This window comes from Capsicum annuum, chromosome 8 (assembly GCF_002878395.1).
Source record: "Capsicum annuum cultivar UCD-10X-F1 chromosome 8, UCD10Xv1.1, whole genome shotgun sequence".
Classification (NCBI taxonomy): domain Eukaryota; kingdom Viridiplantae; phylum Streptophyta; class Magnoliopsida; order Solanales; family Solanaceae; genus Capsicum; species Capsicum annuum.
The window spans coordinates 44,859,087-44,880,320 of NC_061118.1; the positions used below are offsets into that span (position 1 = coordinate 44,859,087).

General features: G+C 36.3%; 1 protein-coding gene across 1 annotated transcript; it reads left to right on the top strand.

Annotated features, from left to right (window-relative positions):
• The first annotated feature begins 1,206 nt into the window (after positions 1-1,206).
• LOC107861087 (probable L-type lectin-domain containing receptor kinase S.7) lies at positions 1,207-3,955 on the top strand. Its single transcript, XM_016706475.2, has 3 exons — positions 1,207-1,615; positions 1,735-2,451; positions 2,563-3,955. The coding sequence occupies exons 1-3, from the start codon at positions 1,234-1,236 to the stop codon at positions 3,390-3,392; spliced, it is 1,929 nt and encodes a 642-aa protein (XP_016561961.1). The 5' UTR covers positions 1,207-1,233; the 3' UTR covers positions 3,393-3,955.
• Positions 3,956-21,234: the final 17,279 nt, after the last annotated feature.

The following is a 21,234-nucleotide window of genomic DNA, read 5'->3' on the forward strand; positions in this document are numbered from 1 at the left end:
AAGTCATTTAGGACATATCCAATTCGCTGCTTCAATCATAAAATTTGGTTGACTCTCGAATTTATTTCAGTGCTACTTAAATTGGAATAGAAGAAAAAGTATTATAAATCATAATAATTAAAAACTTAAATTATTTTAAGAATATAATTTACTATTAATGCCACAAAAATTTGGATAAGGAGAGTAATGTATATTATTTGAAAATTACATAAAAATATTATAAATTACAATAGCTAAAAATTTAAAATATTTAAAAACATATTAAAAATCTGATTGACTATTTAAATTATATTTGTGTCATACAAATTCGGGATAGTTTTGGAATTTTATAATTTCCATGTTTTATTGTTTTAATTTAGTAATTTGTTGATCCAAATTATGTTTTCGAATTTAACATGTTTTGAAAATTTAGTATTTTGTTTATTTTAATTTATTTTGGTAAAATATTATATATTTAAAAATTATGTAAAAATAATAATTATAAGTCATAACTATTAGCATCTTATAACATTTTAAAAACATATAGTAAAAAATACGATTGACTTTTGAAATTCTTATAGTGTCACATAAGTTGTGATAAAACAAGTAACATAAATTATTTGAAATTACATTAAAAGATACTAAAATCACAAAGATTAACAACTTAAAATATTTTAAAAAATATATTAGTAAAAAAAATTTGATTGATTCACTAAATTCAAAAATTGGGACAAAGCGAGTAACATAAATTACTAAATTACATAAAAGATACTACAAATCACAATGATTAACAACTTAAATTATTTAAAAATTTGTATTAATAAAAATTTAATGAACACTCCAAATACTATTTATACTATATAAATTAAGATAACGTAAATAATATATATTGGGCCCGTACTGACATGGGCTATACTATCTGGTATAGAAATGGCAGTAAGGCTAATTTTCTACCGTCTTGCAATATCTAGAATCACATTTTGTGTTTATCCCTCTTCATGAGATTCAAGCTAAGCTAGCAAGACAAAAACGTAAATATCTGAGACATAAAATAGGACGCAAATAGCAAGTGTCAAACAGACAAACTAGAGAACTCTATTTCACCAATTCATTCAAACTCGCTTAATTTGTCTTTACTTAACGAAAAAGAAAACAACATTCTTATAATCAGCTAACACGGTATTTTGATTTGGTCCTGTCCCTATAAATATATGATATGTCCTTCAAAATTATGAACATACCAATCCTGTAACTATGTTAAAGCTTCTAATCCTTCTTGTCTTGCTTTATCAATCCTCAATTTTATTTGTTGAATCCCACAACTTTTCATTTCCTTCATTTGATGTTGGAAGTGGCAGAAATTTAACTTGCTGGGGATCAGTTTCTGCTGCAAATGGAACTTTTAATCTTAAACTTGATCAGCCACAGAACAATTCCTACAAAGTTGGACGAGTCTTGTTCAGCTACTCCATACCTGTGTGGCCTGCTTCTTTCTCCATTATATTCACTATAAGGATTTTCACATATCAATCGATTTCTGGTGATGGAATGGCATTCCTCATAGCACATGACAATAAGCTCTCTCCACCGGATAGTTATGGCTCATTTATTGGTATTCTTGATCCATCAACTCAAGGTTAGCTAGCTAGCTCCAGCTACACAATTTGGACTTTGAGAAGACAAATGACAGAAGTAAGTTGGTTGTTCTTCAATTCGTGATCCATCACTTAGAATTTTTTTTCTTTTAAAATGCAGGAGGCACACTTCATCAGCTTGCTGTTGAGTTTGATACTTACAGAAACGAACATGAAATGGATGGAAACCATGTGGCCATTGTAACTACAAGTATGGAGAGTCCTGTTGCTGTTAGAAGTTTAAGTGATGTCGGAATTGATCTTAGGAGTGGAAGAAATATCACAATCAAGATTGACTATGATGCATGGACTAAAATTCTTGAAATCTCTGTAGCATATGCAGGCCAACCTCTAGTTAAATTTGTAAGCCAAGAAATCATCATGCAGGAAACAGTTCCACAAAATGCTTATGCTGGATTTTCAGCTTCCACTGCCTATTTCTCAGAGGTACATCATCTTCTTAACTGGAATTTCACACTCTTTGAATTACCAGAAGGATCGCTGAAACATGGCCTTGATCCAAACAAGGAAAAGATTGCTCTTCTTGTTACTATTCCGATCGTGGTCGTCTCGTTGGCTGTTATTGTATCGTTTCTCATTACAGGTCGTAAGGATAGAAAAGAGAGACATCAGAGGAAGGAGGACATCGAAATGCTAACAAAAACTGCAGCTAATGCTCCTCAGATTTTTACTTACCGGCAACTCTCCAAGGCTACTAGAAGCTTCAGCAAAGATAACCTATTGGGAACTGGAGGCTTTGGAAGTGTTTACAAGGGGCTGTTCTATGATTCTCCTACAACTGTAGCTGTTAAACGAATCAATGCGACATCTAACCAAGGTATGTTTTCCATTTAAGTTCCCCTAATTATAAGTTAAAGTGTGGCACTATCATTAAAATTTTGGATTATCTAGAAGTATTTATAATTGGCTCGTACGGTTTTAATACCAGGTGAGAAGGAATACTTGGCTGAAATATGTACAATTGGGCGTTTTAGGCACAAAAAATTGGTGCAGCTAATAGGTTGGTGCCATGACACAGAGAAACACTTGTTAGTCTATAAATACATTGGCAAGATTCTTCTTGATTGGGCCACCAGATTCAAGATTCTATCAGAACTTGCATCATCACTATTGTATCTTCATGAAGAATGTGGGAATCCTATTGTAAATCGAGAAGTTAAGCCGAGCAATGTGATGCTAGACACAAAGTATAATGCTCATTTGGGTGATTTTGGGTTAGCAAGATTACTCCAAAATGAGAACTTTGTTTCAACAACGGTGGCTGGCACTCCTGGATACCAAGCACCAGAAGTTAGCTACACAGGGAGGGCTACCCCAGAGTCAGATGTTTATAGTTTTGGAATGGTTGTTTTAGAAGTGGTATGTGGACGAAGATCAAAAGGGATTATGGAAGAAAATAGCTTGGTCGATAATGTATGGAGTTCATATGAGAAAGGTGCATTATTGGAATGTATGGACCCAATGCTTGATGGAAAATTTGACAATGTACAAGCTCAAAAGTGTTTTATCGCTGGATTAGCATGTTTACACCCTAACAGACTGCTCCGGCCTAAAATGAGAAAAGTGGTGCAAGTGTTCATGAATCCTGATGAGCCACTTATGAAATTGCCCGAGTCTCGACCTAGTTTTGTTTGTGTTTCTTGGCATTCTTCTACGTATTCAACAATAACAACTAGTAATGCTCCTCTAGGTAGCATGAAGCACATTCCAGATGAGGTGACAGTCTCTTATGAATATGCTTCTGAGACAAAGAAATAGTTAACCGGAAAGTACATTATCTCATATTTGTGGGATTCAACACTAAATGGGCGATATTTTTTTCATAATTAAGGGAGATTTTGGTGTAAATTGGTCCGATGAACTTGGCAGATGTGTCTTTAGTGGTTAAATGATCAAAGATAAAATTATAGCTATGTTATTTCACATTTAAAGGATGCAAAACTTGTTGCAGAAAGTTGACTGTTCAGAAATTAACCCCCGTCATATACAATTATATCATATTTGATGCATTTGCCAGGAATAGAACCTCAAGGGGGAGTGTGTATTTGTTTGGAAGATAGTTTTCCTTATAACTGTTGTTCATGTGTCTCTGAAGTATTTATTGAAGCGGACATCTTGTATTCGGTTTCGTTATTATAGATAGACTAGAACCCATTCGTTAACCACTCAACCTCCAAATCTATTTAGTTTTTAACAGTAAGTCTGTAAAAAATAATTTTCTTCTCATATTCCGTTTCATTACTATAGATGGCGTGATGGGGTCATACCCATTCAATGTAAAAGGAAAACAAAAATGAATAGCAGAAAAAGGCAAGTTCATAGCATAACAAGTTGCCAAAACTTGTGACATTAAGTTGCTAAAACTTGTTTTGGGAACAAGTTGCAACAATGCAAATTGAGCAGCAACTTGCAACGTCCAAACAAGCACTCTGATTTGTTAAAGTTTTGGCCTTTTCTCCTATAAATAGGAGGAAATAGCTCTCTGAAAACACACAGAAAAGAAGCTCTCAAGAGTCTCAAAGAGCATTTCACATACAGGGTAAGGAAAAATAGAGAGTATGAGCAGTATTATACTGATGTGCAAAAATCAAAACTGGATTATTTTTTTTTGAAAGTGTAGTGCTTCCTGGAGTATTTACTCAGACCTACAAAGTGTAAATTCCTCATTATAATAGATTATTTTGCTCTTCTAGGGTAGGTAATTTTTATCCTCATGCAGAAAGATTTTTCACGTTAAAATCTTTGTGTCCTTGCTAATTTTTTCTTGCTGGTTAACGTATCTCGCTGCTACACTGTTATTCTACTGTTGTTATGACAAATATTATTTCTGTGGCAAGGTTTATCCCCAATAACTGGTATCAGAGCATAGGTTCTGTTCATTCAGGAAAATAAATTTTTGCAGTTGATGGACCTATACTCGATAAAAATAAAATGTTCGGAGTAAAGTATGACATAGCAAATTCAACGCCGATAGTGGTTTCTCAATATGACAAAGAAGAATGAGGAGTATACTAATCCAATAAAGATTACACGAGGCACTAAGTTGTGAATTCATAAAAATGGAGGATTGGAAAGAAATGGATGAAAAGGTCACTAGTGCAATCAGATTGCACTTAACAAATTATGTGGTCAATAACATCATCAATAAAGATAGTGTATGTGGCATGTGACATTTGGATAAAGTTAGAAAATCCATACCTATCCAAAATGCTGATAAATGAATTATACCTAAAGAAATAATTGTATGCCCTACATGTGGTTAATTTTTTTGTCACATTTAAATGTGTTTAACAGACTAATCATATAGCCGACTAACCTTGGGGTAAAGATTGAGGAGGAAGATAAAGTCATTATACTTTTGAACTCATTGCAATTTTCTTATGATACTTTGGAAGCAATCTTGCATGGTAAGGACTCACTGAACTGAAGGATGTCACGTCAGATCTTCTACTTAATCAGAAGATGAGAAAAAATCCTGAAAATTATGGATAGGATCTCATCACAGAAAGTAGATGTTGGAGTTACCAAAAGAGTTCAAATAGCTATGACATAACCATAGTTCGTGGAAAGTCCAAGGTCTGATCTAAATCTAGAGCCAAAAATTATTGCAATTGTGATCAACCAAGTCACTACAAAAGAGATTGTCCGAATTTAAGAAGGGGAAAAGGTGAAAGTAGTGGATAGAGGAATAACGAACACAATTGCCATAGTCCAAAACAATTATAATGTTTGTTCTCTTCATAAATAAAGAAGAAAAGTACATTCACTTTGTAGGTCTAGAATCAAAAAGAGTGGTTGACATGGTAGCATTACTATGCTACACAGGTAAGGTATTTTTTCCACAAATATGTCGTAGGTGATTTTAGCATTGTGAAAATTGGTAACAAGTTACTCAAAGATTGCAGTGATTAGAGATATTTGTATTTAGATAATTGTCGGATGCACATTGGTTCTAAAAGACATGTGTCATGTACCTAATTTGAGGTTAAACTTTATATTTGAGTTGCTTTGGACTGAGATGGGTATGAGAAATATTTTGCAAATAAAAAATAGAGACTCACCAAGGGAGCATTGGTGATTGACAAAGGAGTTGCTTGTGGCACGTTGTACATAACAAATACAAAAATATGTAGAGGTTAATTAAATATGGCTTAAGAAGAGTTTTATGCAGATTTGTGGCACAAATGAATGGGTCATATGAGCGAAACAAGATTACAGATTCTCGCTAAGAAATCACTCATCTATTTTGTCAAAGGTACAACTACAAAACCATATGACCACTATTTATTTGGTAAGTAGCATAGAGTCTCATTTCAGACATCATCTGAAAGAAAATTGAATATACTTAATTTGGTGTATTTAATGTTTTTAATCCAATGGTGATAAAATCAATAGGCGATAAAAAATATTTTGCTACTTTTATTAATGATGCTTCACAGAAATTGTAAGTTTATATTTTAAAAACCAAAGATTAGGTGTTTCAAGTACTACAGAAGTTTCATGCTCTGGTGGAAAGGGAGGCCGTTCGAAATCTAAGGCATCCCACACTGACAATAAAGGTAAGTACACTTCAAGGGAATTTAAAGAGTATTGTTCAAGTCATGAGATTATACATAAGAAGACAATTCTTGGAACGCACAACACAATGGTACAACTGAGCGGATGAATTGCACCATTATTGAGAAGGTGAGAATCTCAGAATGACTAAACTGCCTAAGTCATTTGGTTTGAAGTAGTTCAAATGACCTGATACCTGATCAATTATAGTCCATCAATTCTATTGGATTTTGACATTCTAGAGAGATCTTGGGCCAATAAATTGGTGTCCTACTCATAGCTGAAAATGTTTGGTTGAAAAGCTTTTGCACATGTACCAGAGGAGTAGAGAACAAAAATGGATGATAAATTGGTTCCCTGTAAATTCATCAGATATGGAGATAAAGAGTTTAGGTACAGATAGTGTGATCTTGTAAAGATGAAGGTTATCAAAAGTAGAGATATTATCTTTCGATAAAGTGAAGTTAGATTCATTGATGATTTATCAGTGAGGGTTAACAAAAAGAATGGTGTATTCCTTAACCTAATTACCATTTACAAAAAGTACAACCAACAAGGCTGCCCAATAGAGGGAGCAACTTGATGAGATTTTTGAGTAGGGGGATCAACTTAGTGATTATACCGAGTAAGTGAAGTATCCAACTTGAGAAGAAGAACAATCTCAATATCTGAGGAGATCTGAAAGGCGAAGCGTAGAGTCATCCAAGTACCCTTCCATAGAGTATCTTCTCATCAATGATGAGGTAGATCCAGAAAGTCTAATAAGGTGTTGTCACATTTATAAAATAGGCAATAGATGAATACCATGTAATAATAGATAGAATCTCAATAGAAAATGACACATACAAGTTGGTTGAACTTCCAAAAGGAAAAAAGACTACTTCAGTGCAAGTCTGTCTTTAAATACATGCAAGATGGAAGTAGAGAGATAGTTAGATACAAAGCTCCATTGGTGGTAAAAGGCTTTGGATAGAAGAAAGGTATTGATTATGATGAAATTTTCTTAATTTTTGTCAAAATGACTTTTATTCGAACCATTTTAAGCTTAGTAATTAGCTTATATCTTGAACTGGTGTAGTTGGACCTAAAAACTGCATTTTTTCACGAAGTTTTCGAAGGAAAGATTTATATGGAGAAACCATAAGGATTTGAAGTATCAAGAAAGAAACACATGACGTGCAAACTGAATAAGATTCTTTATGGGTTGAAATAGGTACCAAGGTAGTGGTACAAGAAGTTTGACTCATTCATACAAAGTTAAACTTATACAAAGACCTATTTTGATCCATGTGTATACTTTAAATGTTTTTCTAAAAATATCTTTATTATTCTATTATTACATGTGGATATTATTTTATTTGTAGGATAGGACAAGGAGGTGATTGTTAATTTTAAGGGATATTTGTTCAAGTCATTTGATATGAAGGACTTGGTCCTAACACAATAAATTTTAGCGATGAAGATTATTCAAGAGTGAACAAGTAGTAAGTTATGGCTATCTCAGAAGAAGTACATTGAACGTGCACTTGAATGCTTCAACATCAATAGTGATAAACCTTTTAGCATGGATCTTACTGGTCAACTGAAGTTAAGTAAGTTGATGTTTCCTAAAAAAAGAGGCGATCTAAGGTATATTTATGCACCTAAGTATTGTTATCTAGTCTTAATTAGCTAAGTTTTGAGGACTTTTTGTGTGCCTAGTGAGTTAATATTCATATAAATAGGCATCTACGTGTCAAGTTATGTATTTATTATTATTCAAGGTGTGCTCAAACAAGTTTTGAAGTATAACGTTCAATTAGAATTCAAATGAGAAAACTAGTACTTTTAGCTTGAGCTTTGTGCTATTCTAGCTTGTCTTGTTTGATTCTTTGGCGTTGTGAGCTCTAATTTGTGGTGTTTGATTATATATAAAGCACTTCGAGATGTTTAACTTGATTTTTGGATGACATTCAAGCTAGAATTGAAAAGGAAAATCTACCACAAAGCAAGGACTCAAAGACCAAATGCATAGAGTAAAGTACAACAAAATTTGGAATTTTTGGGCGTAGGGGTATGCCACACTGCCTAGACACTGCTATAAGGGTGTGAAACCCCCTTGATTGAAAAGAAATATGTTTTTTTCCATTATCCATATGCATTTTTGGCATGCCATACTGCCTAGGCAACGCGATAGGGGCGTGGCACAAAGGCTAAGTCAAAATTGGCAAATTGGCTAGTATAAATAAAACACTCCAATTGTTTTGTATTTACCTTAGGTAACTTGTTGGGATTGAAACACTATCAAGGAGCCTTAAATTAGGGTTTCTACTCTTTTAGTTTATTTTATTTGTGTATTTTTACATGAGTTCCGTAACTATGATTCTTTGTAAGTCCATGAGTGGCTAAAAACCCTCATTTAGGGTTAAGTCCAAGAACATGATTACTTTTTCTATTAATTGAGTTAGTTTATATGTATTATCATTATGTGTTATTCATTTATCCTTGTTTTAACTATCTTATAGATTCACAACACTTAAGATAAATGCATCATTCTATCTGAAGCCCGGAAAGAGGAATAATTGAAAGGAACGTGGGATACATGGGATAGGATTGTAACCTTCCAATGAATTGAAGTTATGATTTGCGTTTAGCATAGGAATATAGCCATTTTATCTAATTATGTAATACCCCGTATATTTTTAAGCTAAAAAATGAATCGTTGTTCCTACATATGAAACCTCCTATCCTATGATTCATATTTGAGTACATGAATTAGGATGAGTATCCTAGTGATAATAGAGCTTATGATGTTTTAATCATGTTCATAAGTCACTTAGAGCAAGCCAAGCTAAGAGTATTTGAATCCACCAAGTTTTCGTGTGTGATTTCATATAGCTCATATTTGAACAATAATAACTTGGTTTATAGGTGGTATTTTGGCATATTTATACCCTCAAAATTGTACATAATTGAATAAGCTTTCCGTTGATACCAAATTCGTCTAAAACAGACACCCGGTGAAGAAGTGATGGCAATTTAAAGTTTCAGCAGCGTCATTTCAGTCAGTGGCGCGTCGTGCTGTAAGACAAAATGAAATTCATCAATTTCCAGTGTCTCTCCGCGATTCCATCTCATCGTGCTGAGTTTTAAGGTCACAAACGGGTGGAAACACGATGTCTCTGCGTCGCACCGGGGGCCCAAATCGGGCAATTTTCACAAAAATTAAATGACGCATCTAGAGGGGTATTTGGGTCATCTCCCCCCTCTATATAAGTCCCAAACATGGGATTGAGGTCCCAAATCAGCTCTTTACATTACTTTATATCAAAATTCACTCAAGAACAACCAAGAACAAGTCTAGGGTTCAATTGGGGGTTTCAAATTCCAAGCTTATTTCACTACTATCTTCACGGATTATTAATCTAAGATATGCGTAGTGTTCATCTATGGATCTAATCCGTTCATAGAGATCAAGAACCATGTTTGAAATACTATTTTGTGAACTTTTTGTGGTGATATGAGCATGTACATGTTGATGATTGCTGTTTAAGTTGTAAGATGATATCTAAAGGTGTTTTCATGCAATATATATGGTTATTAGTTGAAAACTATGAACTTTAGGTGGTGTAATATGGTCCAAGTTATGAAACAGACCTATGTCTTAAAGAATGCATGCTAGGTGTTTGATAAAATTCTTGGGATGTTAGGAATTTATGTTTACATGGTTCCATGATATCTAAATGACAAGTCTGTGTTAGCTATATACTTAAATATAAATTCCATGCTATTGATGTGTTGCTATTGTTGTGGTATGAAACATGTATGATAATGGATATGTATAATATATACACAAAATATATACATGTAATCCCTACAATGTTTAAGATGTTGAATAACTACATGAAGTATAAGATCCCCTACTTATGATATTATAAATTGTGGACTCCAATTTTGTGATCAAGTCATGTCATGTGTGTCAGTTTCCTTCTATCGAGTCCTGGGGGTATTCGTACCCAAAAAATATAGTTGTATGCCTAAAGCCATGTCATGTTGTCCCGATAATCTCAGTCAATCTATAATCTATAGAACTCAATCAGTCATGTGACTCAGGAAACCTCAGAAATCTCATGATCTCAGTTGACTCTTAGATATTAATACTATTCCGTCAGTCAACAGAAGTCAGTTAATCAGTCCATGTACAGTCATTTGAATCATATTTAGTATCTTCAGATGGGAGTAGAAGTTAGCACCGAGTGAACCCAAGGATGGAAACTCACATACCAGTTTAGGGTGTGATTCTTAGTAGTCATCCTTGCGTTCCAGAACTATGTAGCCAGCATAGGTTGAGACATCTTAACCTGTCAGATTAGGGATGATGAGGTGGCTTAACCTATCAGTTCAGGGTTCCCACCGCTCTCATTTTGAGTACCTTCCAGCTAAGGGTCACTCACAACTATCCTTACTAGTGGCGCGGTATTGACACCCCTCCAGTCGGGGCAAAGATTGGACCCCAGCTTAGCCATAATGGCACACATGGGGCATGCCAGTTAAACAACTACCTCCCACAGTTTCAAACTCATCTCAGTAAAATAAATCAGATAGTTCTTCAGATATCAGTATACCAGGACTGTTAGATATAGTCAAATTCAGTTATAGCATGGGACTCAGAAAGTTCCATTAGATTTAAGACTGTCAGACACAGTCGCCCATGCTATTAGAACTACAGTTTCCACCATGTCAGTTATCAGTAAACCATGTATTAGCATACAGATTTAGCTATCATGTACTCACGATCTCAGTTACTATGTATGCATGTTTGTATTCTTACGTTCATATTAGTCAGTCAGTTAGCATTATTCATGCATGTAAACCCTTTGCATTATCCTACCTCACTCGTATACTCAGTACTCCAGTTGTACTGACGTATTTGCGTTATGGTGCTTTCCTTTCATGTTACACCATCGGTTCATAGACACGAGTTCCAGACCAGCAGTAGCAGCTGCATTCCAGTATACAGAGTTGCAGTGAGTCCTCTTCATTCAAGGATGATATGATATTATTTTATTTCATTTATTATTTTAGCTCATTTTTTCTAGACGGAGTTAGTTGGAGACATGTTCCTTCAACTCTTTATTCAGACAGTATTTAGAGGCTTTTAGATTTAGTTCAGATTTGATTCAGTTTTCAGTTGTTTTAGGTATCTTTCACCCACACGGATGTTACTATTTTACAGATTTTTTATTCAGTTGAACCTTATGGCCTACATGCATGTTTTTCACATTATTACATTATATATTGTAGAGCACAGGTACAGATATCAGTCATGGGTTAGCTTGTGTACCTTCTGGGTTATAAGCACCGTGTAGCATTCCGGTTCAAAAAATTAGGGCGTTACAAACTTGGTATCAGAGCCTAAGGTTCAATAGATTCCTAGGAAGTCTGAAAATCGTATCTAATCGCGTTTTATGCATGGGTGTGTTGCGCGCCATATTTATGTACAGGAGGCTATGAGATGTTTTAGGAATAGTTTCTCTTCTTTCAGTATTCATGTCGTGCAGGTGAACATAATCTCAAGTTAAACTCTCAGTCTAATCCGTTCTTCTCTTATTTTAGAATATGGCCCCAAAGAGAAAAAACTAGGCAGCTCCTCAGCTCGAAGATCCTTTGAGCAAACATGTCTCTTATGCGGAGTTTAGAGTCACATTCACCACACTTGCTCAGTTTGTGGATGCCTAAAATGAACGGTCACCAGTTATTCTGGCTAATCCAGTGGCCAATTCTGCAGCAGCTAGGATTCGAGACTTCACCCGAATGAACCCTCCATTTTTCTTCGGGTCTAAGTCTAATGAAGACCCTCAGGAATTTATTGACCAAGTCCAGAAGGTCATTGATATCATGGGATTCACTTCTACTCAGAGTGCTGAGTTATCCGCATACCAATTACAAGATATTGCTCATACTTGGTACAAATAGTGGAAGTCCGAGAGGGTAGACGATGCAGGTCCTATTGAGTGGGAGGAATTTATCACGACTTTCTTAGATAGATTCTTTCCGCAAGAGCTGAGAGAGGCCAAAGTTCTTAAGTTTATCAACCTTAGGCAGGGAAACATGACGGTTAGAGAGTATTCTCTTAGATTTACTCAGCTAGCCAGATATGCCCCTTATGTGGTTGCAGACAACAGGGCTAAGATAAGCAAGTTCGTGTCAAGGGTGAATGATAGTGTGGTAAATGAGTGTAGATTTGCGATGCTGAACAAAGATATAACTTTAGCTAGACTCATGACCCAGGCTCAGCAAATAGAGAAGTAGAAGGTTAGGACTGAGAAGAGACAGAACAAGAGAGCAAGGTCAGGCTGTTTTAGTTTTGCTCAACCCAAATCAGAGAGAGAAAACCATTCACAGTTTTATCCAAGTCATCGGCTCTAGCTCATTCTTTCGCCTGTATTCCAGCTCCTTTCTCCGCTAATGCCCCAGTGCCAAAATTCAGAGATGACAACAGAGTTAGAGCACCAGGCTCTAAATCTCAGGGCAGTGTTAGGAATGCCCGAACAAATTCCCTATCAGACTTGTGGTAAGAATAACAAGGGTATTTGTAGAGCCGATAGTGATGTTTATTTTGGTTGTGGCAAGCCAGGACATAGGATTAGAGAGTGTCCTTAGTCAGGTCCTCAGGGTCAGTAGAACCATTCCATAGCTCAGTCCAGTCACCCGAACCAGCAGGGTGCCACTTCCAGTGCTACTTGTGGACAACGCCCAAACAGACTCTATGCTCTTCAGACCCAAAAGGATCAGGAAAATTCTCCTGATGTTGTTACTGGTACGTTACAAATTTTCTATGTTCATATTTATGCTTTGCTAGACCCAGGTGCATCCTTGTCTTTTGTCACTCCATACATAGCAGGCGATTTTGGAATCAGTCCCGAAATTTTAGTAGTGCCCTTTTCAGTCTCTACCCCAGTGGTTAAAACCATCATAGCTTGGTGGGTATACAGGAACTGCCCGATTATGATATTTCAGAAATCCACATCAACAGATTTAGTCGAGTTAAAGATGACTGACTTTGATGTCATTCTCAGCATGGATTGGCTTCATTCATGCTTTGCCACAGTCGACTGTAGAAACAGGATAGTTCAGTTTCAGTTCTCGAATAAGCCCGTCCTAGAGTAGAAGGGTAGTACTTCAGTGTTCAGTGGTCATCTTGTTTCCTACTTTCGGGCAAGGAAAATGATTTCTAAGGGATGTGTGTATTATCTCATACATGTTAAGGATTCCAGTTCCGAATCTCCAAGTCTCTAATCAGTCCCAGTAGTTAATGAATATTCAAATGTCTTTCCCAAAGATCTTCCAGGCATTCCTCTAGAAAGGAAAATAGACTTTAGCATAGACTTTCTCCCAGATACTCAGCTTATTTTTCTTTCACCATACAGAATGGCACCAGCAAAACTTAAGGAACTAAAAGATCAGTTGAAGGATCTCTTAGATAAGGGATTCATCAGGTCCAGTGTATCCCCATGGGGTGCACCAGTCTTATTCATGCGCGAGAAAGACGGTTATCTCAAGATGTGTATCGATTACCGTCAGCTCAATAAAGTTACATTTAAGAACAGGTATCCACTTCCTAGAATACATGACTTGTTTGACCAAATTTAGGGTGCCAGTTACTTCTCTAAGATAGACCTCAGATCAGGCTATCATCAGCTCAGAGTTAGAGAATGTGACATCTCAAAGACAGCTTTTCGTATGCGGTATGGTCACTTCAAATTTCTTGTCATGTACTTTTGTCTTACCAATGCCCCTGCAGCTTTTATAGACTTGATAAACTGGGTGTTCAAGCAATACTTGGACATGTTCATCATAGTTTTCATTGATGATATTCTGGTCTATTCTCGCACTGAGCGTGATCATTCAGACCATCTCAGAATTATTCTTCAGACTCTTAGGTTTCATCAGTTATTTGCCAAGTTTAGTAAGTAAGAATTTTGGAAAAGATCGGTAGAATTCCATGGATATATTAGTTTGGATGATAGCATTAGAGTAGATTCTTAGAAGACTAAAGTGGTAAGAAACTGACCTTGCCCTATATCTCCATCAGATATCAGGAGTTTCTTGGGTTTGGGCTGCTATTATAGATGGTTTATCAAGGGATTTTCTTCTATTGCATCTCCTATGTCTAGATTGACTCAGAAAAAGGTTAAGTTTCAATGGTCAGATTCATGTGAGAAGAGTTTTCAAGAGTTGAAGACTCGACTCACCTCAGCTCCAGTTCTAGCTCTTCCAGACGGCTCAGATGGTTTTGTATTCTATTAGGATGAATCCAGAGTGGGTTTAGGCTATGTCTTCATACAATATGGTAAGGTCATAGCCTACGCCTCCGTAAATCTAAATCCCCATGAGAAAAATTATCCTACTCATGATCTTGAGTTAGCAGCCGCAGTATTTGCCTTGAAGATTTGGAGGCATTATCTTTACGGAGTTCATGTAGATGTCTTTATAGATCATAAGAGTCGCCAGTATGTATTTTCTTAGAAATATCTTAATCTTCATCAGAGAATATGGTTAGAGCTCTTGAAAGATTATGACATGAGCATCCTTTATCATCTGGTTAAGGCCAATGTTATGGCCGATGCTCTCTGTAGACTCTCCATGGGTAGTGTTTCTCACGTTGGGGATAGAAAGAAGAAAATAGCTTAGGAAATCCATCAGTTGGCTAGTCTAGACGTTCTCTTAGTCGACTCTTCCAAGGGTGGTGTATATGTTCAGAGTAGTTTAGAGTCATCTCTAGTTTTCGAGGTGAAAGAAAAGTAAGACAGGGATCCTAGCCTTTTAAAGATAAAAGAGTCAGTTCAGAATCAGAAAGTTGAGGTTTTCTCCCAAGGGGTAGATGCTGTTCTTCGTTGTCAGGGTCGTTTGTGCGTTCCAGGTGTAGATGGTTTGAGGCAGTGAATTCTTGCAGAAGCGCATGGTGCGTGATACTCTATTCATCCAGGGGCCACTAAGATGTACCGCGACTTGTAGGAGATCTATTGGTGGAGTGGGATAAAGAGAGATATTACAAAGTTTATATCTAAGTGCTCTACTATCAGCAGGTTAAGATAGAGCATCAGAAACCTAGTGGTTCCATACAAGAGTTTACTATTCCTACTTGGAAGTGGGAAAAAGTGGACATGGACTTTTTTATGATGGGTTTGCCTAGAACTCGTCATTAGTATGATTCAGTTTGGGTCATTGTAGACAGAATGACCAAGTCAGCTCATTTTCTTTCTATTCATACTTCTTATTCAGCTAAGGATTATGTCAAACTCTATATCAGGGAGTTGGTCAGATTACATGATATTCCACTATCTATTATTTCAGACAGAGGTACCCAGTTCACCTCTCACTTATGGAAAGCATTCCAAAAAGGTCTTGGTACCCAAGTTTATCTCAGTACAATGTTTCATCCTCAGACAGATGGTTAAGCGGAAAGGATCATTCAGACTCTCGAAGATATGCTAAGGGCGTGTGCAATTGATTTTAAGAGAAGTTGGGATGACCATTTTTCTTTGATTGAGTTTGCATACAATAATAGCTATCATTCTAGTATTCAGATGGCTCTATTTGAAGCTCTCTATGGTAGGAGATGTAGATCTCCAATCAGTGGTTCGAAGTTCGTGAGGCCTCAGTTATAGGTCCTGACTTAGTATTCGAGGCCTTAGAGAAAGTTCAGTTGATCCGAGAGAGACTCTGGGATGCTTAGAGCCGATAGAAGTCTTATCCAGATGTTCGTAGAAAGGATATCGAGTTTGAGGTCAATGACTATGTCTACCTCAATATCTCTCCCATGAAGGGAGTGAAGAGGTTTGACAAGAAAGGAAAACTCAGTCCCCGATATATCGGTCCCTTTAGGATTCTCAGTCGCTTTGGCAAGGTAGCTTATGAGCTCAAATTGCCTTTAGATCTAGCCTCAGTACATCTAGTCTTCCATGTCTATTTGCTCAAGAAATGCATAGGTAACCCAGAAGTTGTAGTCCCTATTCAGAGCATTGACGTTCAGAATAATCTCTCTTATGAAAAGATGCCAGTCAAAATCTTAGACAATCAAACTCGTAGATTGAGGAACAAAGAAGTCTCTCTAGTCAAGTTCTTTGGCAAAATCAGTCTCATGAGGGAGCTATTTGTGAAGCAGAAGTAGATATGCGTACCAACTGTCCTTACCTCTTCTTCGCCAATTCAGATCAAGCTCAAGGTAATAGTTCTCCTTAAGCGTACTCAGTTTCATATTCATGTTCCAATCATAAACTTGGTATATATTACCGTTGCATATTCAGTCATGCATTCATGTATCAGTCCATTGTATAATCATGCATCAAATATACATTCTCATTGGGAGAACTCAGTTATCAGAAGTCTCAGTTATGCATTCATAAATCAGTTACTCATGCATCAGATATGCATGTCCAGCATGATATGTTTAGCTTATCAGTCATGTCCATCAAGAGATCATGTTCCAGTAGTGTATGTCTTGTACGTACTCCAGTTTATCATCTCTCCTCATTTTAGTCAGTCTTATTTGAGGACGAATGTTTCCAAGGGGGAGATATTATAATACCCCGTATATTTCTAAGCTAGAAAATAAACCGTTGTTCCTACACATGAAACCTCTTATCCTATAATTCATATTTGAGTACATGAATTAGGATGAGTATCCTAGTGATAATAGAGATTATGATGTGTTAAGCGTGTTCATAAGAGTCACTTAGAGTAAGCCAAGCTAAGAACTTTTGAATCCACCAAGTTTTCAAGTGTGATTTCACATAGCTCATATTTGAACAAGTATAACTTGGTTTATAGGTGGTATTTTGGAAGATTTATACCCTTCAAATTTTAGATAATTGATTAAGCTTTCCGTCGATACCAAATTCACCTAAAACGGACACCCAGTGAAGAAGTTATGGCGATTTAAAGTTTCAGCAACGTCATTTCAGTTAGTGGCGCGTCGCATCGTAAGCCAAAATGATGTTCATCAATTTCCAGTGTCTCTCCACAATTCCAATGCATTGCGATGAGTTTTCAGGACACAAATGGGTGGAAACACGATGTCTCCGCATCGCGCCGAGGGCCTAAATCGAGTAATTTTCACAAAAATTAAATGACGCATCTAGAGGGGTATTTTGGTCATCTTCCCCCCTCCCATATAAGTCCCAAACATGGGATTGAGGCCCCAAATCAGCTCTTTACATTTCTTTTTATCAAAATTCACTCAAGAACAACCAATAACAAGTCTAGGGTTCAATTGGGGGTTTCAAATCCCAAGCTTATTTTACTACTATCTTTACGGATTATTAATCTAAGGTATGCGTAGTGTTCATCTATGGATCCAATCCATTCATAGAGATCAAGAACCATGTTTGAAATACTATTTTGTGAAATTTTTGTGGTGATATGAGCATGTACATGTTGATGATTGTAGTTTAAGTTTTATGATGATATCTAAAGTGTTTTCATGGAATATATATGGTTGTTAGTTGAAAACTATGAACTTTAGGTGGTGTAATATGGTGCAAGTTATGAAACAGACCTATGTCTTAAAGAATGCATGCTAGGTGTTTGATAAAATTCTTGGGATGTTAGGAATTTATGTTTACATGGTTCCATGATATCTAAATGACAAGTCTGTGTTAGCTATATACTTAAATATGAATTCCATGCTATTGATGTATTGCTATTGTCTTGGTATGAAACATGTATGATAATGGATATGTATAATATGTACACGAAATATATCCATGCAATCCCTACAATGTTTAAGATATTGAATAACTGCATGAAGTATAAGATCCCCTACTTATGATATTATGAATTGTGGACTTCAATATTGTGATTAAGTCATGTCATGTGTGTCAGTTTCCTTCTATCGAGTCCTGGGGGTATTCGTACCCAAAAAATATAGCTATGTGCCTAGAGCCATGTCATGTTCTCCTGATAATCTCACTCAAGCTATAATCTATAGAACTCAATCAGTCATGTGACTCAGGAAACCTCAGAAATCTCATGATCTCAGTTAACTCTCAGATAGTAGTACTATTCCGTCAGTCAACGGAAGTTAGTTAATCAGTCCATGTACAGTCATTTGAATCATATTTAGTATCTTCAAATGGGAGTAGAAGTTAGCACCGAGTGAACCCAAGGATGGAAACTCACATACCAGTTTAGGGTGTGATTCTTAGTAGTCATCCTTGCGTTCCAGAACTATGTAGCCAGCATAGGTTGAGACATCTTAACCTGTCAGATTAGGGATGATGAGGTGGATTAACCTATCAGTTCAGGGTTCCCACCACTCTCGTTTTGAGTACCTTCCAGGTAAGGGTCACTCACCACTATCCTTACTAGTGGCGCGGTATTGACACCCCTCCAGTCGGGGCAAAGATTGGACCCCAGCTTAGCCATAATGGCACACATGGGGCATGCCAGTTAAACAACTACCTCCCACAGTTTCAAACTCATCTCAGTAAAATAAATCAGACAGTTCTTCAGATATCAGTATACCAGGACTGTTAGATATAGTCAAATTCAGTTATAGCACGGGATTCAGAAAGTTCCATCAGATTTAAGACTGTCAGACACAGTCGCCCATGCTATCAGAACTACAGTTTCCACCATGTCAGTTATCAGTAAACCATGTATTAGCGTATAGATTTAGCTATCATGTACTCACGATCTTAGTTACTATGTATGCATGTTTGTATTCTTACGTTCATATCAGTCAGTCAGTTAGCATTATTCATATATGTAAAGCCTTTGCATTAGCCTACCTCACTCGTATACTCAGTACTCCAGTTGTACTGACGCATTTATGCTATGGTTCTTTCCTTTTATGTTATACCATAGGTTCAGAGACACGAGTTCCAAACCAACAGTAGCAGCTGCATTGCAGTATATAGAGTTGCAGTGAGTCCTCTTCATTCAAAGATAATACGATATTATTTTATTTCATTTATTATTTCAGCTCAGTTTTTCTAGATGGAGTTAGTTGGAGACATGTTCCTTCAACTCCTTATTCAGACAGTATTTAGAGGCTTTCATATTTAGTTCAGATTTGATTTAGTTTTCAGTTGTTTTGGGTATCTTTCACCCACACGGATGTTACTATTTTACAGATTTTTTATTCAGTTGAACCTTATGGCCTACATGTTCATGTTTTTCGTATTATTACATTATATATTGTAGAGCACAGGTACAGATATCAGTCATGGATGAGCTTGCGGTCCTTCTGGGTCATAAGCACCGTGTAGCATTCCGGTTCAAAAAATTGGGGTGTTACAAATTAGTTCATTGACGAGGATAAATACAATTGCATCTAGCTTAGTACTTGTATTCTCGCTCAATGATGTAGTAGTAAAGCTAAGTTAGATTGTTTATTATAGGCTCGGAAGACCATAATCATGTAATCAACCCTGTGAACCAATAACCAAGATAATTAACTAAACCAACAAGATTCTAAATCTAAGTGGGATTACTCGTAGTGTCTTAGCCTTGGGTTTCTCCCCATCATTGTTAAAGACCTTTACATAACATTATTATTAAGTTTACTTTTAATATTTAACTTTCAAATATGTTTGGTTACTTTAGCACTTGTTTAAGGTTAGTAGTGAAGCTAGAATTAGATCATTTTTAACATAAGTCCTATGGGATCAATACTTGCCTTTCTGAAGACCATTTTACTACTTGGTAGACCACGTACGTTTTCACGTATGCAATAAATTTTTGGAATCATTACCGAGGACTTGTAAATTGGCAACTTTCTTAGTTTTAGTTTTGCTTTTTGATTTCTGAAGCACTAATTACTTGATCTTAGCTTCTAAATTGGCAAGAACAGGTTTGTAAAGCTAGTAAGATGGAAAGGGTCAGGGATTTGGTTGAACTATATCCTGAACCTGAGTAATGCTTACACCAGTTGAGGAAGGAAACAATACTTCTCTATTGGATACCTTAAATTCAGCAAGAGAAAGCTATTACTGCACCCATAGCTAATGATCTACCATCCCACAGGACTATACGGAAAGTGGCAATACCACTTGCAACTAATATTTTCTTTACTAGTTACAGATCGATACCTGGAGGTAGATTTGAGCTAAAATAGAACATGGTGCAACTTTTGCACAGTAGTGGGCAGTTTGCCAGCTTGTCACATAAAGATCTATATGTTCACTTGTAGAACTTTTTGGAGATCAGTGGCACATTCATCCCCACTAGTGTATCTACTGATTATACAAGACTCACTCTCTTTCCTATTTTACATTTTAGGGAAGCAAAGAAGTGGTTGAATACTGAGCCAACAGGTTCTATCATTATATGGGATGACTTGGCTTAGAAATTCCTCATATATTTCTTTCCATCTGGCAAGATTGCAAGGCTACAAACTAAGATTTTAAGCTTCAAATAGAAGCCAAATGATAATTTATATCATTCTTAAGAGAGGTTCAAATCTCTTCTTCGAGATTGTTCACATCACCAGCAGTACAATGAGGTATTAACTCACACTTTTATTGAAGCATTTGACCATAATATAAAGATTTTTCTAGATTCACCTACAGGTGGTTAAGTATTGGAGAAAAATTATGATGAGATCTATACCTTATTGAACCGTATTGCATAAGAAAATCTGGACTGGCATGATGACATATCCAAAAGTGTAGTGGAAAATCCTGTACGGATGATTGAAGTTGATAGTGTCACAACCCTTGCCACCTAATTAACTGCCCTTCAAAATTAGATGATGACATAATTTAGCAGATTAGGGGTGAACCAGTCCCAAGATTAGGTGAATATAGTTCAGTAGACCCTATCATGGTGTGAGATTTATGGTAATAGTGGTCACTCAACAAACTTGTGTGGAGCAAATCTAGAGTCTGTAAATTTTGTAAGCAATGCACAGAAGGGCACTTATAGTAATGCTTACAACCAAAAGTGGTAGAGTCAACCCAATTATTCATGGGGTGCTAATCAGCCTCAACAATTTTAGTAGCAACATAATTTACAGACCAATAATACAGATGAGAATTTGAAAAGATCCTAGCCAAGT